This window comes from Dermacentor andersoni, chromosome 2 (genome assembly GCF_023375885.2).
Source record: "Dermacentor andersoni chromosome 2, qqDerAnde1_hic_scaffold, whole genome shotgun sequence".
Lineage (NCBI taxonomy): Eukaryota > Metazoa > Arthropoda > Arachnida > Ixodida > Ixodidae > Dermacentor > Dermacentor andersoni.
In genome coordinates, this window is record NC_092815.1 from 85199513 (window position 1) to 85224222 (window position 24710).

Sequence of the window (24710 nt, forward strand, 5' to 3'; positions counted from 1 at the left end):
GCTCGCACTGCTTGCCTCTTCATTGCTCGATCTCGAGTTTGTAATGGGCTTGCATCAAGGGTTGTCGCCTGTGGCAGGTAGACCACGTACGAAGCCCAATGCCACCCAAAAAATAATGTGGATATAGTTTGTGTGCTGCTGTGAATTTTTACTGTGCTTAACAATGCAGTTGACATTGCAGTTATTGCTTCAAGTTTAGTTGAAACTGAGGCTTTCTTACCTACCAGCAAATCAGTTGTCTGTAAACAGAGAAACAGGTAGCCTGCACTTAAGGCATATGAAATAGGCTATGTTATTTATTTATTATTATTATTTTTTTGTTCAGGCTGGGCACATGTGGTCTGTGCATTGTACATCCCGGAGGTGCGCTTTGGCAACGTGACCACCATGGAGCCTATTGTGTTGCAGCTGGTTCCGCAGGACCGTTACAGCAAGGTCAGTGTTTAGTAACTTCATTGAATGCAGAAATCGTCTGCTCCCTTTGTCTTTTCCATGTGTCTCTTAGTTAACTTTTCAAATTATGTACAGGAACTGACCAACTTCTTAGACCCCCCCCCCCTTTTCTTTTGTTAGAGGTGCTTGATAAGTTGGACTTTGTCATGGCATGCATACAGACATGCAAAAAGCTGAGACTACTAATTTCTGCAGCATAATAAATTCTGGCAAATTTTGTCTGGAAAAGCAAAATTGCACTGCCGATGAGAGCAACTGTCATGTCTTTTAGGAGGAGCACATGAGGAACATGATCATTACATCTTACTGTAGGACGAGCCTGAAGCGAGCGAGGCTGTATTTTGATAAGGATGCCCACTTAATGATTGCCCAACAGGGAGGCATATAAACAACCATGTCACCCATGTCTGTCTGCTAAGGACATGACAGTTGCACTTTTTATGAGTTATGTTTTTATTCTCTAGGTCAAATTGACTGGAATGGACTATGCTACAAAAATAAGCTTTATCAGCTTTTATTGTGTCTGAAAAAGATTATGGGTTTCAAGTTTTGCATTAGTATGAATTGCCTCATAAGGTTAAAAAGAGAATTCATCTAATTATCATAATTACTTGTCTTAATATTGCCTTGGGTCATATTAAAGTGTGCCTCTGTGGTAAAAGCAGTCCCTCAGAAATTGTTAATTATCGCACTTTTCATACTTTAAAGAAATTTCACATGCCTTCTATAAAGCACCCTTTATATAAGCAGTGCTGATAAACGTTAAACCCTGTGGTGCTAATCTTAAAAAGAGACAGCATTTGGTGTACTTGTTCCTTGCTTTCTTGTCCTTGTGCCATCTTTGACCTGTTTGTTTCCAAAGCCACATATCAGACATACAGCAACAACACATCCTATTTGCAAGGTTGTGAGTTTTTGCTCGTGAACTCTCTCTAGTCAGTTCTGCTATCGCTTATGCTGATCAATGCCACCAAGCCATTATTAAGTTGTTGCACAAAAGTTTATATGAAAACACAATAGATTGTACTGAATTCCTTGTGGCATTGTGGCAGCAGTGTGAATACGTCCTGCTGCAAGAAAATTGGAAGTAGAGTGGGCAGGAGAAACCATAGCTCGCAAAGCCAGACAATTGAATCTGTAGTACAGCGTTCAAGTCAAAAGATACCAATTCACAGACTGCGATTCTCATTGAACTCAATGGGGTCGAACAAGCATGGTGCCAGTTTTCTCTCTAGTAAGTAGTAACTGATTTTTACAGGTTGGTGTAATGAGAGAGCTCTGAAGAAGGCCACAGTTCAGCATTGAGCTTGGGCTGTGGTTATGAGAGCCTCTTGAACCAGGCTAGTTATAGCATGTTAAGCCAGAACTGCCTGTCTTTGCAGAGTTGCTTCATCTGCGAGCAGCAGCACCACGAGAGCAAGGCGTCCATTGGAGCATGCATGCAGTGCAACAAGTCTGGGTGCAAGCAGTACTTCCACGTCACATGGTATGTGGGCCAACACTATTTTCGAGAACTAAAAGAGATGATGATGGAGACATCCATACGATAGTGAAACTCTGGTGGACAGTGACATGGATTGGCATTTGCTTAGGATATCCTTAGGTGTATGAGTGACCTGACTGTGACCTGCCAGAAAAAACCACCAACAAAGAAAAAGTTCTTGCAGAAGGGAGATTATTGGGGGCGAGCTCCACCACTGGAAAAGCTGGCGCTACCATAGGCATGATGTGGCCTGAGGAATCGCGTAGACACAGCAGCCGCGTCGGCTGCTTCGGAAGAGCCGAAGCGAGCTGAAAATTAAAATTTAGAAGTCCCACCTCCACTGCGGTTCTGATTAAGTGGTAAGGGTTTCCTGCCTTGGGTGTGTGCTTTACTACATTTGAAAGCACTATAATAGGTAGTGGCTGCCTTTGGAGGCGTGCAGCATGGTAGGCTACTTCTCAGTGCTGCAGTGCCGGATGTACGCAATGAAGCCAGGTATCAGCGTTATTCACACTTAGCTGCAGGACAAGAAGCTGCGTGTAGCTTGGCTCGCGAAACTTAGAACTGGCAGACAGCCATCGGTTACAACTCGGGTATGCAGCAAGCACAGACGCGAGGAGAGAGAGAGAGAGAGAGAGAAAACTTTATTTGGTTCCTTCAAGGATTTAGCGTCTCGAGGTCTCCGTCGTCTTCTTGGGCGCCGACGACAGACGCGAGGAAGATTTCTGTCTACAGCGCCAGGACTGCGATGTCCGGCGAGTAGCAGAAAACGCGCACTTGAGATGCTCGCCTGCCCCCGCTGCCCGGCTAATGTCATGACGGTTTGGTCTATGAACTTGTTGATGCTAGATACTGGCACGTCCACTGGAATGGAAAGGGAACGGTAAGAAGCACATTAAAAAAAAGGCACGGCATATGGACTTGTTTGTGTTTCAAATTAATGCACTGGATTATGAAAAAGAAGCAGTGGGAAATCGCACGCTGAGAAGACCGATAAACATACAGTGCAATGCAACTTGAGAAATAATACTGAAACGTCCAAGAATTTAGAATAAGAAAGAAAGATTGAATCGTTGTGACAGGCGTCGAAGTCTCTATAATGAAATTGTTTTTCAACAGCTCTGATAGCGCCCACACAACAATGGTTGCTTGTGTACTGTCAAATGCTCATATTCTGCTGCCTAAAGCTCATGGCACGATGTAAAAAGATGCATGCAGCGAAAGCGGAACATTGTGCAGGGACATGTATGCAGACGCGCAGTCGTTCACTGCGAACCCGTGCAATCGCTGCATTGAGGCTTCATTCTGTTATGCTCCATTTGGTTATACAGACAGCCCGCTATAAGAACATATTTCACATAGTTTGCTGTCAGCGTTTGCCTACCTTTCACGTAAGAAGCCGGTTCGGGAGACTCCATCGTGGCGACCGCGCACAGCGGCGTTCACTGTACGTATTCGATAAAGAGATAGTGTCTGTAAACGATTCTGTCCCTTTAGTTTTCCCAAAGTTATTATTTTGACAGTAAAAAAACTTCTCTCATTCTGAAAGTACTTACAGAAATGACCAGGAGGGCTGCCGCGTGGTGTTTTTATTGAGCGCCGTAAGTGAAACCTATGAGGAGCGCGCCGTGTGATCCCTCATACTATGCAAGGGAGGCGCTTCCGACAGATGGCGACTCCATAAGTCCTCGCCCCCAATAGACCTCAGACTTAAGGCCCATAAGCAAATAAATGCAGTGTGTTTTGCTCTTGTGAGTGGTCTTCATGGCTTTTGTTAACACCTTGTCGTCAGCCATGACTGTCCATTAGACAGACACCCCAAGATTTGCTGTTAGTGTCAGCTTGCACCAGGCTGCCTCATTTCCAAAGTACTTGCAAGGTCGATGACATTCTATAGCAGTTCTGACAGTGTCCTCGACAAGTTGTAAGCAAGAGTTGATGAAAATTGCACCATTTGCAATTGCACCAGGCCGTCCCAACGTGGGTGCGGCCCGCGACCCCTGCCGACCACTAAACCAAGAGTGGGTGGGGAGGGGTTCCTCAGGACTCAATAAAGTTATTTCCTCCTAGGGCAGATTGTGGACAATCTGCAATCTGTAATCATGAATCAGTTTCTTCACTTCACTTCAATGAAGGTATATATGCTGATGCAGTAAACATCTGTGCTTCTACACTTTGCCCACCCATTTTTGAGCGAATTTCCACATGTATTCTGGTCTTCTGAAGTTCTAACAAGTTCTCACTAGTACCACTACAATGTTTTTTTGACAAGCACAATATTACTGGCCTCTGCATACCACTGAAGCTTGCTTTTAACGTATCAAAGCAGCAACGGCTACACATATTGTAGCATTTGCAGGAATTGAATGTGTGCCCATTGTGTGACGAGTTAAGTTTGTTGAGAATGTGAGTAGTTTAAAAAGGAGCATTTGCTTTGCCTTACTATCATTTGAGTTATGATTTCTGGTGACCACAAGCTATGCACGGTGTAAAGGAAATGCCATAGTGGTGAGCACCAGACTAACTTTGACTGCCTGATCTATCTCCATGTTTCAAGTCCTGACAGCCTATCTATACTCTCTTGAATTCTACACCATGTGCCTTGGGCCAGCTGATGGGATGAGCCATGCAGTATGCAATGGCTGCACATTGTTTGGCCCTTGTGTGTGAACATGTCGTTTCTTTTTGGTCCAGTGCGCAGGCAGCGGGTCTTCTCTGTGAAGAGGCTGGGAACTACTTGGACAACGTCAAGTACTGCGGGTACTGTCCCTACCACTACCAGAAACTGGTTAGTGCAGTGTGTATGGGTCCTACAGGCGTGTTCTAAACTGAGTTGTTGCCTTCCTGTCCTTTCTTTTTTCTCTCTCTTTTGAGATGTTGAGTGCAGCTGAATACTGAACTGTTATTGTCAATTAGTGCTCTAAGAACTTTGTTGCACCATTTCTCAGGACTCTTCTTGCCACTGTTTTCTTTCTGCTGTAAAAATAGCTGAAGTTTTCTAGTGACTTCATGACTAAGCTCAAGTTCAGACCCTTCTCCTAGTGACAGTGTTATGCCAGTTATATCAGTGAGCGTTTTTCCATGTTCTATTCATTTCACTGTTTTACTGATTAAACCATGAACCAGTCAGCCCCAAATATATATACTAGTACTCTTACACTGTTTGTTAGCAGAAACGGGACAGCCACATCAAGATCATCCCAGCCTTCAAGCCTATTCCAGCAGAGTGCAATTCACGTGAGGGCAGCCCTGAACGCAAACCCACCAGGGCGCGCATCAAGGGGGGCAGCAGTATGAGTACGGAGCGGCGTGGATGCAGCCGGCCACCGTGCAATGGCCAGGTGTCCTCAGACGGTGGTGCCAGCAGCGATGCCACTGAGCCACGCAATGGTGCTACGTCTGGGGGGTCGTCGCCCTTGCCAAGCACGGGCACACCCAGTACCCCACTGCCTGTGAGTTGCCTTTGCCAGTTGTGGTTATGTTCATGCTCATTCAGGAGGAAGTTACTGACCTAGCAACAGGAGATGGTGTTCTAAAACCCTTCCACGTTCCTTGATCACATGAAACTGTGCTGATGTTGCCGTTAGAGATCTACAAAACATGTGGCACACAAGACCAAAGTAGTGACACATTCCTTTGCATTTGGCTATATTATGACATTTGGTTAGATTAAGTCAACTGGGTGCCTTGCCAGCATAAAACAGGTTGGCAAGCTCTCGTCTTTTGGAGTAACATCTGCATTGCCCATTGTCATGACATTATGCATACATATGCTCGTCAGTTCTGTGTGCCTGGATATTTGTTTTTCAGATTGCGCTGATGCCCTGAAATATCAGGTGAATGTTTTCTTTTGTCCAGTCCGAGTCTGTTTGCAATCAACACAGGGGATCACGTATACTACACTGCACCTAGAGCACTCGGATTTGGTGATTTTCTGATTAACTTCCGTTAATCAAGGCCTTTCAGCAGTATTGCTTTCTGTGCATGCCGTCTCATGATCCACTGAAGGCTAATGCCATGAAAGAAACTTGTGAGTAGGCACTATACGTCCACATTATTTTCATTTTGGACAGCTGATGAATATGTTGATAACACAGCCAGCAATAACATTGTCATACCTGCCAACTCTCCAAAGTTTTTGTCAAGCTATGAGCTCAGGCTTGTTCTACAATTTTACAAAATTTGCATCAAGTTTTATGAAAAATAAATTCTATTCGTGAAGATGTTCTAAAGCTGTTTGAAGATGAGGCCGATGCAAAATTGAAACAAAATGCATGCCAAAAAAGAAATTATGATCATACCTGCGCCGCCCTCCTGTTGCAGCACAAGATGACTCGTACTAGATGGTACCTTCTTTGAGCATGTTAATAAACATGCCACATAAACAAGACACATTCCTTGAGCAGGCAAATTCAGCTGCAAAAATGTTGCTGAAAAGAATGTAACTGGCCTGGGAACAATGTTTTCATTCTCTGGTGTTACAAGTCTACTGAAGCTTGTGTGCTGCGTCTAAAGGTAAATTATGGTTAATAAAGTGCATATCGATTTCACAAAAGGTTTGTGCTTAAGCAGGTTGAAAGATTAAAGTGCGCTACTGCAAGACTCATGAGATCATGTCCATGGGATTTTTGTGAATTCTAGAGTTTGCAAGTTGGCAGGTGTGCATTGTGCATCAGCATGAGCACTTGTACACGTCGTGCAGCCCTTTGAAACCAGAATGAGCACCTTACAGATTATGATATACGGGGCAAGCATATTTGCTTTTCAAAGCAGCTACACATTTAATTTGCTTTTTGCATTTAGTTTGCAGCTGCACTGAAAAAATGTGTTTCGAGTTTGAGATAAAAAAGGTGATCTTTACATGAGAATACACAATTTATTACACAGCTTTTCCGATGCTGTTTGTTTTGCTGCTGTTGGTCTTAAAGTTTTTGTTGAACCCATATGGGAGAACAAGCCTGCTGTGACACCGAGTCGCATTATTCTGTTCAGCATCGTTACCGGGCTGCTGTTCTAATTCCCAGCAGCTGCCTGGCAAATTCACGACAGCCAACTTCACAGAGGCAACGGTGGTGCAGACGGGCAGCCCTGTGTTTGGGGAGCGGCAGCGCAAGCGGGGTCGCCCGCTGGGCAGCACCAAGGAGGCCAAGGCCCAGCAGGCCGCACAGCAAGCCGCAGCCGCTGCCGCAGCAGCAGCACAAGCTGCACAGCAGGTTGCAGCAGCAGCTGCTCAGCAAACCACAGCTGCTCAGCAACAGCAACCGCAGCAACAGCAGCAGTCTCAACAGCAGCAACCCCAGCAGCAACAATCACCGCAGCAACAGCTGCAGCAGCAGCCTGTACCCCTGCTGCAGGCCAAGACGGAACCACTCTCCCCTCCGGTGAGGTTACAGCTTTTAAAACTTGGTTAGCAATACTACTTTACTTTCGTTAAAGTTTCATCTGTACAGTCGAGCCCACATATAACCCACTTAAGACGAACTTTCACTTAAAACGAACGAGACCTGTGCGACCACCAAAATACACATTATTTCAACGGCATAAAATCGCATGTACTACAAACGTCTTTGAGCCCTACGAATCGGTTACAGCAAACTGATGGCGTAAACCTGGCGCCAAGATGTGAAATAATGACGACCTCCGACCCCTTTGCCCATGCTATCTGTTTTCCCAAGCCTTCTCGCAGGTGAACTACCCATTTCATGCTCCGCTACCTTCTCCCCGCCGTCACGCGCTGCCCACGAGTGTCGGCCTGTGGCTTCCAAGGTAGCCTTCATGCCCATCCTTGCCATTGGACTCCCCTCTCCTTACTATTTCTTGCAACTCCCTCGCTGTCTCAACCAGCGCGCTACGGTGCCGGCTAAAGTTCAGAAGTTTCGTTTTCTGGCTGTTACCACGAAGCAGGCATCTCCACACTAGTCTCCATGCTTCCTCGCTTCCGCACGTCATTCTAGTCAGGCCTGCGTTGTATTCAGGGCGGTGGACAAGAATGCCGTGCCTGCAGCGGTCATGAAATGAAAAGCGCTGGACATGGCAAAGAAGCGAGCCATTTTGACGGAACTGTCTCAACGTGCTAAAAACTGTGAGCTGGTGAAGAAGTACAACATGTCGAAATCAACCATCTTGACGATTCTAAAGAGCAAGGAAAAGATCGCCGGCTCTTACGCTGACTCGAACAGAAAGCGCCTATGAAAGGCCACCTATGCGGACGTAGAGGATGTGCTGCTTAAGTGGTTCGTCTACGCATGGGCTCACAACATGTCGATAAGTGGACCAATGATGCTTGGCAAAGCCAAGAACTTTGCGTTTCTGCTAGATTTTCTTGAGATCTGCCCAGGCAATGGCTGGCTACATCAAATCAAAGTGCTGCATGGGATTGTTTTTCAATTGATTGCCAGCGAGGCGGCTTCGGTAAATGCCCACGACGTTGCCACTTGGCTTGTAAGAAACGAAGTCATTATTGCAAGCTACGCGGAGCAGGACGTGTATAACACAGCCAAAACTGCGTATTATTTTATCAGATGCTGCCAGACAAGACGCACGCCATGAAAGGCAACTCATGCGCTGGCGGCAAGCACAGTAAAGTGCGCGTTACAGTACTTCTGTGTGCTAATATGAATGGCAGTGACTGGCGCGTGCCCTTTGTAATTGGAAAATCAAAGAAGCTGCGTTGCTCTTGCAGCTATGTACCCGTGCGCTACAGGCACAATACTAAGGTTTGGATGACGCGCAATTTATTTGCAGAGTGGCTAGGCGAGTTTGACCGCGACATGCAGAGGTAAGGCAGGCATGTGCTGCTCGTGCTCGACAACTGCTCAACGCACCACGTGCGAACTTCTCCGACTGCAGTTACTCTGCTCTTCCTGCCGCCCAATACCATTTCGAAAGGGCAGCCGCTTGATTTGGGCATAATACGCGCATTTAAGGCATCGTATAGGCGCCGCATTCTGTAGTGCTTGCTCATCGCTGTTGACTGCCCGGGCACCAACTTGCCGCATCGAGTTTCACTGTATTCAGCCGTTGAGATCATAGAATTTCCTACAAAAATTACTAGAGGGAACTCTGGCGCTGCAGTCATTGTCCTACCATGGGAATGATGGGAAGTACATGGATTTGTCTGATCTTCGTGCTTGTCGATTCAGACGTTCTTGTGGCTTTGTATATTACGCTATATAAATCTTATTGTCGTATATTTCAGTGCAATTTATATTCTTCGTAGTGCAGAAGACGCCGGGAACGCGTACAATTGCTATGAATTGCAACGATTGAACTTGTCTAGGTGGCCAAATCGAAACGCGCCAAGCGTCTCAAGGCACTGGTATGCCCGCGATAAATTCATAAGGGCGTTTCATTCGCTTGTCGATACATGCGTCCGTGGCTTAATGGTTTCAATATCGGGCTTCTGTGCTAGAGTTCCTGTGTTCGAATCCTGCCGTTGGGCAATTATAATGATGTTTATTTAATTATTTATTACGCAATACACTGTTGAAAATGATGAGTTTACAAAGTCACAAAGCCGTTTGAACCCAAAAGGACGAAGTTTAGGCAAATCCATGTACTTCCCATAATTCCCATGCTGGGACAACCGCTCCCATTACAGCTCCCGTAGACACTAGCGCCAGAGTTCCCTCTAGTAATTTTTGTAGGAAACTCTATGGTTGAGATGGTGAAGGCGGCCTGGGTGGAGGTGATGGCCACTTGTGTGTGGAACTGTTTCCGCAAGGCCAGTTTCGTCGACGCAGTACCTGATGCCGAGCCTGATGCTTCCGAAAATGATCAGTCCGGCGGCGATTTGCGGCAGCGCGTCGTCAACTTCGACGTGGGGAGGCCACAACATTGGTTGGGATGACTTTATTTCTGCTGATGGAGGTGGTGATATTGTGGAACTGTGCACGGACAAGGGCATCGTTTGTTAAGTGCGGGCGGAGAGTGACGCGAAGGAATTGGTTGACGATGGAAATTCGGAGCCAGCACCCATAAGTGCACCTGCAGCAATGGGCTACATAGAGGGCCTTAGGAAACTTGTCTATGCCAAGGGCCTCGGTGAAGAGCACACTTCTGCTTTAAATAAACTGGAGACCACCCTTGTCGGACCTACACTGCAGAAACAGACGAGCATAATGGACTTCTTTGCAAAGAAATAAATTTTGTGTTTTGACTAGCCACATCTTTTTAAGCTGTGGTCCACTTACTACGAACTTCGGCATATAACGAACCGACGTCGCGTGACAGTCACGGTCGTTATAAGCGGGCTGTATTGTACTTGGAGACATGCAGAGGCTTCCATTAGGGGTGGGCTTAAGCCCTCCAGTTGTTCCACATGACAATCAAAGTTTGTGAACAGTTAAAGAAATGGATAGTGTAGTGGTGTGCATCATTGACGGAAGGGCAGCGGTATACTCCCCTCTTCCTCTGCAATGTATTCATTATGAGCATAAGGAAATGCAGAAATGCCAAGTTACCTACTATGCTGCAGAATACACATGTGACAGATATAGGGACACGAGAGAGCAACACTTGTTTCCACAGTGTACCGTTTCATTGCTTAGTGCATAGTGCGCATCACCTTTGCGTCGAGTGCAAGAATGGCGGCCGCCGAGGCGCTCCATATCCAGCCAGTGACATGTAATGGTAGCTGCTGGGTCCGAGATTATATGCATCTGGGAGTGTTTGGCTACACATATAGACAAGCCTTGCTCTTTCACTGCCCACGGTAGCAAATGCTTACGCTGCGTCCTAGTCTTGCCACTGCTACTTGCTTATGCGGTAGTTTCGCTTTCGCACGGAGCTAAGCCGTGTGAGCTGAGACGAGGCAGGGCTTAGTTTCAAGACAAGTGCCTTCTTTCTGACACTCAGCTACTGTCAAAAACAGATGGAAGCCTCCTTCTTTTTTCTTTTGACCGCAAACTTGTACACCTGCAAGACAGTCATTTTATTACCTACAGTAGTCAATGAGGATGAAGTCAGTATGCACGATTAAAGCATGACGCTTTTTCCAGATGGCTCAGTATCCAGCTCATGGGAGCAAATAGAATGTGAAAATACAGTGAAGCCTCGTTAAACTGTAGTTGGCCGGAACTCGGAAAAAGTGCGTACTAAACGGCAGTATTGCTTAACCGAAGTAGTGTGCAATTGCCCACTTACCTGTCAAAAACGGAACTACGAGAGAGTGTGATGAAACAGCCAAGAACGTAGAGTATTTGTTCACTTCGCACGATAAAAGTCTGTTATTTTTGTTTGATGCCACGGCGGGCTAGCAGCAAAGACGGCGGCCTCAAACTCACTGAAGCTACGAGCCAGGTTTTTCTCCAGCCCCCTCTTCTCGGCAAACACCCGTATGAGGCTGAAGTAATGCACAGCATCTGCCACTGTTGGGCCTGAATCGACCGTACTTTCGCTTTCCATGTCGTCCTCGTTACTGTCGTTAGGCGACACTTTGGCAATAACAGAAGCAACGATGGCGAAATGTCGAACCTCGATAAGTGGAACCTTGTAGCCGACGTATTTTTGCGGTCGCAGCAGCATTGCCGAGCTACTTCTCCTTCACATTCCAAATGCCACACACCGTAGTCAATGGTAGATCCCTCTCGCGTGCCACCACCAACTCCTTTGTGCCACGTTCAACACCACGAACAATGTCCAATTTTTCTTCTATGCTGAGGACACCCGGTTTTTGTCCTAGCTTGCACGACGCCACAACATGGGCCACAATGCTCTCCGATTCTGGTGCGGCGCTGATATGATGTTGATGTTGATGTGGCTTCACCCTTCCAAACGCTGTCTGCATTGGCGCTTCGACATGGCTTGGAGGCCGTTCTGATCTCTGAAGCTCGTTGTTCTGCCAGGCCGCTGTACCACCGTGACTTCGTGACGAAAAATGTAAACACCACGTGTTAACCGATACGCACGCAATAAGCTGGTACGGTTTATGTGGATACAAAACGCATTATGTTCAATGGCCGCTGAGTCAGGTAGTTGGCTCAACTACATTTAAAATGAAACTACTGCTTAAGCGGGTACGATTTAACGAGGTTTTACTGTAAACGCAATGGCCAGAAGGAGAAAAAGAAAAAGGACATTGTTTATTTGAAAGTACTGGCGAGATTACATTCATAGGCAATTTATTCAACTGTAGACCAGTTTAACCTTTGACACCTAAAATCTTGGTCGGTAAATAAAGAATACTGCATCAGAAAATCGTGAGAACACCATCAGAAAGCACTTCTCTTGACAGTCTTAACTAATTAATGCATTACATTTACGAATTGCGAAACTAGACAGAAGAGAACTCTCGAAGGAAGCATTTCAGATGGGTGTTGGAAAGGCAGTTGATTCTCCTCGTCCATTTGAACAAAGATGACTTGACCCCGAGAGCACTTGTTGGAGCCGTGTAATCATGTAACATGCACCGAAGCCTGCAAGATAGTGGAGTTATAGCCTTGTGCTTGACCTGCCATTCCTATCTGCGAGGGCTGTTGGTAGCTCAGTAGCAGATGGGACCTCCTTGGGCAGCTTTCATTGCTTGGATTTGTCGCGGCAGTGAACTGTAGAGGGTGTCAACAATGTTGGGTTGGCGCCACAGGTGCTTCCACTCTTCTTTTCCCACTCGCTGATGCTAAGCCTGGTTTCTTCGACAAATTCGCTTTCAGCATACCCATATATTCTCAATAATATTGAGATCAGGGCTTCTTGCAGGCCACTTGATCCTTGTCACTCCAAGGTCATGAAGCAGTTGCGCTATTTCTCTGGCTGTGTAGATCTTCCTGCAGCCAAAGTAGGCCGTCTGGAAAAGGCCTATCTAGAACATACGGAAGAAAAACGGTTTCTATGATGCCTGCGTAGGCTTCGGATGTTGTTCTCTCAGCAATTCTGTGCAATGGGCCCAGGTCTTTAAAGCTTATTATGCCCCACACACGCGCAGTAGTACTCCAACTTGAGCAAACGTTCCACACATAAGGCTCATCATAGCTGCAAGGAACCAGGTAACAAGTTGGTATGCAACAATAAATGTAATTTCTAGACTTAGGTTCCAAATTGAACATCAGCTCATTATGAAATGCTGCATTTTAAAAGTCCTAATTGTTGTCAGCGGGACAATTAAAATTAAAGTTTACCTACTGCACAAAAAAAATATATATGTGCCGACTTATTGGCATGCTCCTTAACAATGGATGTAAAGTGCCGAGTATCTGTGCCCAATGTAAAGTGCCAAGAATTTACCAGTGTTTGAATGGATACTAGACCTTTCGCTGTTGTTCCCATCTTGTTGTGAAGGACGCCTCATCCGTGAATGTAACCGCTTGCCAATTTTGCTCGCTCCAACTTTCAACAGCAGACACAACGAGGTGTCTTTTCTTGTGGTTCACTTCCAGAAGCACTTTTTGTGCCACAATTCTGCTGTGAAGTCCAGCAGCATGGAGGCACCGGCGGATTGTTGCGATGCTCATATTTCTTAACCGGAGCTCATTCCTGATTTGCCGGGCACTGAGAAAAGGATCTGTAACAGTAGCAGCAACAATCGACTCGTCCCCTTCAGAAGTTGTCACTCTTGGGGACCTTCTTTGTACAGCGCAGTCAACTTATAACGATAGCACATATAACAATACAGTGAAACCTTGTTAAACCGTAGTTGGCCGGAGCTTGGAAAAAGTATGTGCTAGATGGTCGTACTGTTTAACCGAATTAGCATGAGATCGCCCACTTACCTGTTGAAAACGGAACTCAGAGAGAGTGCGATGAAAGGGGGAAAAAACATGCAGTATTTATTGACTTCGCGCGACAAAAGTGTTATTTTCGTTTGATGCCGAGCGGCCTAGCACGACGACAGCGGCCTCAAACTTACTGAAGCTGCGTGCCAGCTTTTCAGCCAGCCCCCTCTTCTCGGCAAACACTGGCATGGCAGATTCCTCGTTGGAATTACGTATTCTCTGTGCACGCAAGCAGTAGTGCTACAGAAGTCCCGGGGGGCGCCTTTTTCATTGCCGGGTGCTGTTCTCGTCGCGACGATTGCATTCATGAGGCTGACGTAACGCACAGCTTCTGCCACTGTCGGGCCTAAATCCATCCGTGCTGTCGCTTTCCGTGCCGTCATCATCACTGTCGCTAGTCGACACTTCGGCAACAACAGAGGCAACGATGGCGAAAAGTTGAACCTCGTAGCCGACATCTATTCGCAGTCGCAGCAGCGCTGCCGAGCAACTTCTTCACATTCGAAATGCCACACACCGTAGTCAACAGCAGATCCCTGTCACGTGCCAGCGCCGACTTCTCCGTGTCACGTTCGATAGCAAAGACAGTCTAATTTTTCTTCTATGCTGAGCACTCGGTGTCTTTTTTTTTATCCGAGCTTCGGCATGACGCGAGTCCTCGCTTGCACGACGCCACAACGCTCTCTGGCACCTCTCTGGCACGACGCCGAAATGATGTTGATGTGGCTTCACATGCAAACGCGCAGGGAGCTTGGAGGCCGTTCCGATCTCTGAGGCTTGTTGTTCTGCCGGGCTGCTCGATGGAGACGACACACCGCCATGTTTGCGCGACGAAAAGGGGAAACGCTACGTTTTAACCGATGCATACGCAATAAGCTGGTACGGTTTATGCGGATACAAAACACATTATGTTCAATGGCCGCTGTGTTGGGGATTTTACTTTACTACTTTTAAGATGAAACTACTGTTTAAGCAGGTACGGTTTAATGAGGTTTTACTGTATATGGTTTATAACGATGAGTCGACTTCAGAGTATCAACTTATGCATTAGGACTATGAGAAAAAAACCTATATATAACGATATGTTATTCACTGCATAACAGATATAACGATCGAAATTTTGCGTTTTAGGTGGCATTTTTCATGCAGAATAATCGTGAAGTTTCCTTTGCTAAGTTTCCCATAACTGAGACGGGGCGAACAGTTTGCCTACGCGAGTTCGTATCTGCTGCCATTACCGCACAGTGCATCCTGCCAGCGCGCCGATTGTGAAAGCCACAGACAGCATCACAAGTTGGCGCAGCTTGCTACAAGATGGAGCCAGCTGCTTCACATCCGCGTTGCCAGCGAGCATCCAGAGAGGGGGAAAAAAGAAAGAAAAAGGGGGCAAGAAGTGAATCACGCCTGTGCTACCTTTCTACAATCTGCCTCTCTTCCTCAGCAAGTGCAGAAATGCGCCGCGGAAGCAGTGGTGGGTGCCCCAACAAAGCGCAAAGCTGTGTCGCTTGAGATGAAGCTTCAAATTTTGCAAGACTCAAAGTACGAGCTTGTGCAGTTGATATTGACGATTCTGAAAACTGAGAGTGCCACGACAATGAAGGCTAGAACCAGCTTTGTGCGCTAGGGCGAAACCCCCATGTGTGAAACCAACACGTTGGCAGGCGCTGACATTGCCGAACTCTGGGAGCACGTCACTACTGCCTGCAGTGTTTCTATGGAGGAGCTTCTGAGTGCAGATAGCGCTGCCTTGTTCTGCGAAGAATCTCCGATGGGACAATCGTTGTCGCGACAGACGTCGGCATTGTGCGACGAAGGCGACGAGATTGACAGTGGCCCACCTTTGACACCGACACCAGTGTTCACGCAAAGTGCACTGTCGTCGATAAAGTCGCTCACTGATTTCATGTACGCTAGATTATAGTGGCCAGTGTTTGCACAGCCGCTGGACACAATGCACTCCACGGTTGTGAACCTGAAACTTCCGCAAAAGCAAATACAGATTTCTTACTATTTCAGCACGCCTAACGCTTCATGCGCTGTTTAACGGTATAATTAAATGTTTCGTTTTCTCACAGCCTTCTTTCGACAACGCCAATTCTTAATCGTAAATGTCAAATCGGGTTCCGGAGCTACGAAGGTATGTTTGGTAGCTTTCTTTTCTTTTTTTTCATCGGCAGTCCAGATATAGCAATGATCGGTTGTAACAATAGCATTTTTCGTTCTTCTTGATATCGTTATAAGTGGACTGCACTGTAGTACGCTTGTAGAATCTTATTTACCTTCCTCATAGGTAGCTTTGTTAAGTCACAAGTTTGTCTTTGTGACATTGTACAGCCCATAAGTACTATAGCTCGGTGTTCTTTAGCAGTTTATCAGGGAGCCATTGCTGAGTATGCTTTCACACTGCTTGTCTGTGGTACTGTGTCCTAGTTGTCAGATAAGAATATACTCAGCCTAGGATGTCTAGCTTTTTATTATTCATTATGATTTCTAGACAGACGCACTCTAGAGAGCAAATGACTGAGCGTGTGTCAAGCGGTGAATTTCCAGCTGCTGTAAAGCATGACAAGAGCCACTGGATCGGCAGCAGCATGACTGTTGAAGGCTTGCGCCAGAAATACAGTCGCCGCCGCGCTCGCGCGAATGCGGAACTGCCACGTAAACAAGTAGCAGTGGCCAGGTGAGGGCTCGTAAGTGGTCGCTCTTATGGGCGAACGCTTGCAAAGCTTGTCTGTATGTGTGGCCAAATATGCCCAAACACATCTAATCTCGGGCCCAATAGCTGCCATTAGACATTGCTGGCTGGCTCTGGAGTACCCCGGTGGCCGCTGTTCCTGTGCTGTACACAAGGGTGATGCGCACTGTACGTAGCTGCGGACCTTTGACATTGAGTAAAAATGAGAGTTGATTTTTTTATTTCAGCCATCGTCGCTGGCCAGCAACAATCCAACACCCAGCTTCAGCAGCATCTATGAAAACCTAGTGGGCAGCAGCCGCCATAGTGAGAAGAGGCCAAAGGCCAAACGGCCCTCCCCATCCCAGGGTGGCAGCAGCAGGTATGCTTGCGTGTTTCACTGCCCACGATCATGTTGCCTGCTACAGAACTCCTTCACACCACGACACCGTGAAGCTCTTCTAGCGACATAATTGCGCAATTGATTAAAAGTGGTCGAGCCTGCGTCTTCCTGCAACCCCTTTGTCTTGTTTGGATAACTGTTGCAAATGAACTCAAGAGATTTCAGCCAAATAAATGGCAGACAATAGCATTAGGCGAGGCACTTGGTCCTTTCCGCCATGTTGTGTAAGAGTGCGATTCCGCTGCTCTCAATTGTGAATGTGGAGGAGGTCTATAGACCATTTTAGCACCAATATGTAGCCACTGCCATCTTGAAAATATTGGGCTGTAGGCAGCAAGATTTCCTTCTCTTTTGTGCATGAGGGTGTTACGTACACGCACGTGTACTACACCAGATACCTCTTTATGACCTGACTATCTGTCTGCAAAGTGAAGCTAAGCATTGCATGTTAGTGGTTTCTTTGCAACATCTGCATTAACAGCACAAGGCACATTCAATGGGGGTGTAGTGACACAACTGTTGAATTGGCAGCCCCTGATGTCGGCAGCCTTTCTTCAGTTCTGCTAGAAGGAATAATCTCTGCTACTGTGGTAGCACTAATTGTTGTGCAACTGTCGTTGTACTTGCAGAAAGTTTTCCTGCCGAGGCTGCTTGCTTCTTTGCCTATTGCGGTGGTGGCTCAGTAGCAATTAGTATGAAACCTTCTGCTGTGATTCTTCCAGCCTACGTTTTGCAGTCATTAATCAAGCAGGTCACTGATAAATGCCAAAAAGTAAAACTTTTTTTTACATTGGTCAGCGACCTGTTGTTTTAAATGCCTAAACATTTCTATGCCTACCCAACAAGGTAACCTGTCCATCTGTCCGTCCCTTGATTTGTCCATCCGTCATGTAAGACGATCGCTTTCAGGGTAGGGCCCACAGCAGCGAGTGAATTGACCTCTGTGCTGCCTGTCGCTTCAGCGTGAACTAAGTGCTGAGAACACAGAGCACACAAAGCTATGAGCACTCGGCGCACTCTGTCCTCATCGCAGATCGCTTTCATGATAAGGCCCATATAGCTGTGCCATGCGTAGCCGCTGCTGGGGTATAGTTGATCACGGTTGATAATTGTTCGACATGAATGTCGTTAAAGGCGTTAAAGAGCACTGATGGCTTATAATAATGGGAACATCATCAGCGCACCTGGCGCCCCGCCACCTGCAGTAGTTTGCTTGCATCATCAATTCACCTTGCGCCGCCGTCCGCAGCAGTTTGTGTCACTGCGTGCCGTCGTTTATACTGGTCGGATCAAGTTTCAAACATTCATAATGACACCGAGCTGCGTGGAGATGAGCAAATGGCACAGTGCTTATGCATAGCTAGACAACTACCAGAGGAGTTTGTGCGTGAATTTTTTTTAGCCAAGATGCTTTTACCTGGAAAAAAAAAAGGACTTGTGTACCTAGATTTAGGTCCACATTAAGGAAACCCTAGTGGTTATTTTAAATGAATTCAGAGCCCCCCACAACGACTTGCCTCATAACTTGATTGTGGTTTTGGCACGTCAAATGCCAGAATATAATTTTTAAATTTTAGATCGAGCCACCGCAGTGTTATGCAAATGCAGCCTGCAGAGTTTGTTCTTATGAAAGCTTTCGGACAGACCATGCAATAGCTGTTGTCCAACGACAGTTGTACAAGTAGAAGGTGTGATCCCCTTCGGGGAGTTTTCGTGCAAATAAGCAAACAACTCAGGCTGGAGAATTTTTGGGGGGTTTACAGCAACTGACCGTAGAGCACACAGTGTATTGTGATGATTAATAGCATTTCTGAATTCTGGGGTCGTAGAAGAACTAAGCATAAGTTGGCAGTAGTCTCACTACATCACAATTGGTTACATTGCATGTAGAGTGCCTACTGGTGTTAGGCAGGTTGGCAGGCAGTACAGTGATTTCAAAACGTTCACGGTTACATTCTCAATGGCACAACGAAGAACAGTTAGCTTTGCTGCAGTACTTCTTCTTTTAGAAAAATGCATGCTTTGGGGTTCCTGAGTTGTTACTTACCTATTTTTTTTTTTACCTCTGCATTCTCTCTTCTCATCTTTGCTGTTCTTTTATTTATTCTGCTCTAGGGTCCCTGCACTCCTTTTTTTTTTTTACTGTCATAGCATTGTCTGAGAGCTTTAACTCTTATTTAGTTTGCTAACGTCACATCTAATACCCCAGTCAAATGGGTAGATGTAGCGTCACTTTAAGCAGGTGCACTTTGTCTCAGATGGATCCACTCTATTAGCTTGGTGATGTGCTTTGTGGATTGAGCTTTTGTTGGCAGCTGATGGCAGTGGCAACTGGTAAGGGAGTGGGTAATTGGTATGTAGGTAACACTGTTCTGAAGCTGATTTACAAAATTATTGCTCCAAAAGCACACCCTTTTTTGAATAGAACTCAATGGACATGTAGAGGAATTTACTGTTTACCTTCATTGACACAACAGGCCTTCGCGAGTTGTGACAAGCTAATGCATCCAACGTCCATCTAGGCAGTACAGCAAAGCAGTTGGACTTGGCCTAGACACGATGAAAATTATTGTAGATATAATGCGAATGCACTTCTGATGCTAATTGTTCGGGCATGTTAACATTGAATTCTTGATGTATTCTTTCATATACCTTTTATTGGCACTGCCTGGGCTGCACGCTAGAATAGAGTGAAACAAATTAACATACTGCAGTCACTGCTCGGCTGACAGTGAGTGAGATTTTGGTATGGGGATCCACACATTTCTTGCATACCACTCGTCACTGCTGTCATGTCTGCGTGTCTCATTTCAAGTGATGCAAGCTTGCCGAATGCATTTGCTGGTAAACTTATCTTGCGTAAGAGATATTGCTAAAATATCTTAAGGACTAAAAAAAAAAACCTCAGATAAAGAACAGACAGGAGGCACACAATACCAACTTCCAACAAGGACTTGTTTTGAAGAAGACTGTAAAACATATAAAAATTTATTGTACACTATCACATATAAATGTGCTCTCTTTCAAAATAAACCTTTGGAATCTGTGCTGTGTGCACCCTGTCCTTGCGTTTCGTGTGAGTTTGCTGTTTTCATTTCCAAAGGTGCTTACACACAACTTGTTCCAATCTTGACGTTATCACTAAAGGTAAATGTGTGCAAATGACATGGGACCTACTTGTCCACCGACTTGATGGGGGTATGAAGCTGGGTGAGGCTTTTGATTGCCACTTCTCAAGGTGCAAGTGAGTGAGCTGTTGGTAGGGGGACCTATGCGAAAGAGGGCTCTGGTGTGGCATGGCAGGGCATCACCATCAAGCAGTGGGGAACGTGAGACCGCCAAAAATGGCAGCCTGGGTGGCGGCAAGCGCTGTGCCAGCGCATCAGGCGGCCCGAGGCTTCGCAAGAAGGTGCCTCCCATGCTGTCCCCGTCTGCCCAAACGGCGGCTGCCAGCGCAGCCACCAACGGCCTGCCTCCGTGAGTCCTCAACCACTAATGCAAACCGGCCGCCCTCACCCCATCCAACCTTCCCCACCTGTAGCTCAACTTCCATCCTTAAGAATTGTGCCTCCCATTTCCCTGGTTTGTTGAATATTGTCCTGTTGCCCTTACCTCTTGTAGAACAGAGCTGAAAGAAGCTGAGCAGCTTGTTAGCAAAATGTGCAAAAGAAGCCAGCCGTTAATTATTAGAGGGATCACCCAGCTTTGTCACAAACTTTGCTTCATCTTTCCTTAGCCATGTGCCATTTGCGTCAAATGAATACAGCCTTACAGGTTAAAGGGGCCCTGAATCACCTTTTATCCAATTCGAGAAATGCATTTGAAGTTAGATTGACTATTTCAGAAATACTTTGCCACAAAAAGTGCTTCAATGCATTCAGAAGAAGTGGAGTTATTCGCAATCAAAGGACGCATATGATCCTGTTCGCTGTGCTCCTGTTCCTTCCTCAATGCCTTGCACTGCGAAGGCTACAGTGGAGTGCGGCATGCTTGCAACGCTCTGCCTACTGAATGTCACCCTGGTGCGCAGTTCAAATTTGATTTTGAGTGTTCATGTAGACGCCACTACTTCCGATTTTGGCACCTATGACACGTCAAACATAGCCAGACACAGTTGTGCTCAGCAAGCTGCAATGCTCACGGCCAGTGGACTTGTCGCGGCACCCCGCAGTGGTAGCAGTGCCTATACTACGAAGCAGATCGCAGCTACATGCAAGTGCGTTTGCTTGTGCACAACAGGGCTTGAGTGCGTGCTCCCACTCATATGGTCCAGTCTCACTGTGCTTCGTTGTGCACTCTGGCTTTGTCCTGCACCAGCTTGACCGACGTATAGCAGCCACATTCAACTTGCACATTTTGTAGCTCTATCGCACTCAATATGAAGTGAAATCTGCCAAGGCGTCTAACCAGGAGTGGCCGGGAGTGAGCGAGTGCTGGCAAGCGTGCATGTGGTCTGACCTTACGGTTTGCGTGGTTCGAGGCTAGTTGAACGTTCAGAACTAGTCGAAATTAGCAAGACCCGGCGGCCACGACACCAATAAGCAGGGTGACCTAAGTTTAGTTCCTACAAGAGTGGCCGTGGCCGAGTGTGAGTCGACTATAGTTGGCTTCTTCCGGAAGTACGTAATTCTTATCAAATTTCAAAAGCAGAATTTTGCTTACTTCAGCCTGTTTATTTAAACCGTGTCAATAATTATACTCAGTAACAGTAGGTAGAAGTGCACTGATCCAAACACACTTCTTGATTGATGTCAGCTATTCGCGAATAGTAGCTGCTTATCGGAATCTGCTATATTACGAAATAAAGCGCCCAGAAAAGAGGGAGAAGCAGACTTCTGTTGAAAAGAAAGCGCTTGGAATAAAGGTGATTTTGCGCTCTGCTTGCGAGCTCCACTAGCTGCGCACGACTGCAGAATTTGGCTGAGATGTTCACAGCAGCGTATGCTATCCACCGACTGTGTTGTTTCACCAAGCCCGAGGGGTGGTTCAGGGTCCCTTTGAAGGAACTCATTCCCAGGCTAGTTGGTACATTGCTTCTTAAAAGCAAAGGCACACATACAACATACGCAAGCACTGTCTTATAACTGTTCATATTTTGGAAATGTTGCACCAGATGTTTTTTTTTCTGTTCATAGGAAATGCACGGAAATTATTCCAGTGCATTGTAAGCAATGAAATCATTTTGCATGTTGTTTACACAGGACTGAGGCCTTTGCAATCTTTTTGCAGTAAATGAAGCTGGAAGCTTTGTTACTGCTACAATGACTGCTGGTTTCTTTTGTCCGGGTAATTGTCGCTGTGTTTATTTTTAAGAAATGCAGGAGCAAATGCTTTTGCTGGAAGTGGTGAATCTCTTCTGTAGCTATCATGAAAGACTTTGTAGACCAGAAAAAGAACACTGTTTTGGCACCAATGACAGAATATTTCAAATTTATTCCACTGGCTTTATCTTTCAGGAAAAACAAACATATGCTTTGAAAATCTGAAGTCATCATGAATGTCAGTGTTAAGTTTCCCTTGCAGTGGAGCAAAAAAAAACTGCTTGCTACTTGTGTTGGCTTTGGTAGTCTGCATTTTTCACTGTCATACCTGCTGCCAAACTTGGTGGTCCATTGTGCACTTACCATTAATTTTCAGTTGGAAAACATTATCTGGAAGAAACTCTTCAATTTTTATTTTGTTGAGTCACTTTCCGGTGTGTTTCCAAGTTCTAAGGTCTCCCAATTTAACCCTCTAAGGTGGTGTTGCCTACAGGCAACATACAATTTTTTTTTCCTTTCTGAGTTTCAGTATTGAGTATAAGGCTTCTTGATAAATCAATTGGGCCAACACTGACTGACAGGCAGCAAGTGTCATTTCTTGGTTTAGAACAGGAACACAGGATGCGGAAGAAGTTTGGTACGCAACTCGCTTTCTTTTTAAATCGGAGGTAGACTAGACAGGCCGATGCAAGATCTCCGGATGCAGTAGTGTCACACAAGTGATATAAAAAAAATGAAATGTGCGCCTATGATTCACATATGAAGAGACCCATCTGTACAAATTCCAAAGCAAGCCACTGGTGCCTTGGCGTGGAGCCCCCTTCCAGTTTTCCGCCTGCTGTTCCCTCCTATTGCTTAAAAACATTCTGTGAATATTAGTTTTTTTTTTTTTTTTTGCTTATATGTCCTTATTCTCAATGTGTTTGGCACATTTAGGTGGAAAGCAATAATTTTGGGGGGTATTTATGTGTCTTGTCCTTAAAGAGTTTAGTATAGAGTACTCATCTTAGGAAAGTTCTTGGTTCTCCACATAGTCACTTTCTTTTGATTGGCACATTTAGTTGTCACAGAAATGGTAGCACGAGTTTACAGCTGCTATGAAACACACCTTGAAGGTATATTTTGCAGACTGGTAATTTGTTTGGTGCATAAGCAGCTCATCTCGACGATTCACGATTGCAGAGAGTATCCTTCAGAGCCAGATGTGTGAGAGACCGCTTCAATATTGTGGCTTGTAAAAGAAGAAGCGGCTAACTGACAAACGAGAGCATTGTCCTGATATGAAGGTGCCACTCCAAGAGTTTGCAAAAATTCATTTCAACTTCCAGGAGAAACATTGTTTCTGAAACACCTGTTCAGGCAGCTGCTGTGACTGTGTTGTCCTTGGTGGTTTGTTTCATAGTGAATCTGCCATTTCTTCTTGCACTGATGCTTTCACATTGTCCAGTCATCTAGTGCATTGTCCTTTTGGCACGTTAGCCTGCTTTTTTTTCAACTATTGCTCCAATGAACGCACTAATTGACATCTATGTGAGGGCACTTTGTGCCTTTCTGCAGTAGACACATAATTTCTATGGGTGTCCTTCTACATTGAAAAACAACTCCTTCAGAATAACACATTGCCATCACGCACAAAACACTTTTGCCGCATGGGGGAGTCACAAATTTTGAGAGGAGTCAAGAGGGAGTAAAGTCTTACTAGGGCATTTCAAAGATAGGCCATGTTTTTGCAGCTCTTGAGTGAAGTCTTACTAGGGCATTTCAAAGATAAGTCATGTTTCTGCAGCTCTTGTGTTTTATACCTGTTTCTGTTCCAAAGGCAAAAATTAGACCTTATAACTCAAATGCGCTTTTTAAGTGGTTAGGCAATAGGCATGAAATACGTTTACTCCTTTTTGTCAGCAGTCTTCATAAATAGGGCACAGCTGGTAGTCCTGCGTTCACAAAACTATGGAGGCATTGAGGCCTCATGCTACATGTCATTCATTCACTTGCATCTTCTATCATGCATGTGTTGCCTTTCTTTCTTCTGCACCCTGCATTGATACAAGTTTCCGTTTCTTTTTGGGCAGTTTTAGAGCAGTGTCATATAGTGCATGTGTCATGTACGTGTATGTGCAGCATCAGAAGTGCATCCGCATCGTGAATTTCTTATGCATGTATTATAAACATAATTGCTTTCTGTGGTTTCCATTCTTTATTTTTATTTATTTGTTTCTTTCTTTTTATCCCTTGGTTGTTGTGTTCTATTATGTTTTTTTTTTTTTGTCTCGTTTTGCTTCTTAGGGTGATGGGAAGTGGCGATATTGACCACACATATTACCGGTGAGCTTTTCATTATTTATTTTTTTTGCCCTGCATGACACTCGCAAAACTGCACAACATTGCATCATGTGCACATGAGCAAGTGCAGTCATGTTAAGTTTTGATGATATTTTGTTATGTGCAAGGACTGGGCTTGTTACATTGTGAATGTACCGCTCCTATATTTTGGCTGTTGGTGCATTGCCTTGCAGTAATTCATTGCCATCATGCGTGCGGCCATTTTTGGGTGCGGTCATGGCTTTTTGAAAAATTTATTTCTTATTATTATTGCGAAGCTATAGCGCACATACTTGTTTACGTTTGCCATATGTGTTGCTACTGAAATGCCCTCTGGCAGTGTCATGTTTGCGCATAGAAAGTGCATCAATGTAATATGATGCTGATATCCTTGGTGCCTTAGCAT

General features: G+C 45.6%; 1 protein-coding gene across 11 annotated transcripts in view; it reads left to right on the forward strand.

Moving 5' to 3' along the window:
• Alh (coiled coil domain containing protein Alhambra) overlaps nucleotides 1–24710 on the forward strand; it is a 55825-nt gene that overhangs the window by 5807 nt on the left and 25308 nt on the right. For 2 of the 11 annotated variants that reach the window (XM_055076865.2, XM_050188606.3), the window contains exons 4-11: nucleotides 326–435; nucleotides 1836–1939; nucleotides 4631–4724; nucleotides 5107–5388; nucleotides 6961–7317; nucleotides 16567–16700; nucleotides 20025–20198; nucleotides 24269–24307. In XM_055076865.2, the coding sequence (XP_054932840.1) occupies nucleotides 326–435; nucleotides 1836–1939; nucleotides 4631–4724; nucleotides 5107–5388; nucleotides 6961–7317; nucleotides 16567–16700; nucleotides 20025–20198; nucleotides 24269–24307 (1294 nt within the window). The remainder of the gene's footprint in view (nucleotides 1–325; nucleotides 436–1835; nucleotides 1940–4630; nucleotides 4725–5106; nucleotides 5389–6960; nucleotides 7318–16566; nucleotides 16701–20024; nucleotides 20199–24268; nucleotides 24308–24710) is intronic. The other 9 variants (XM_055076868.2, XM_050188609.3, XM_055076869.2 and 6 more) reach the window with 6 other exon arrangements.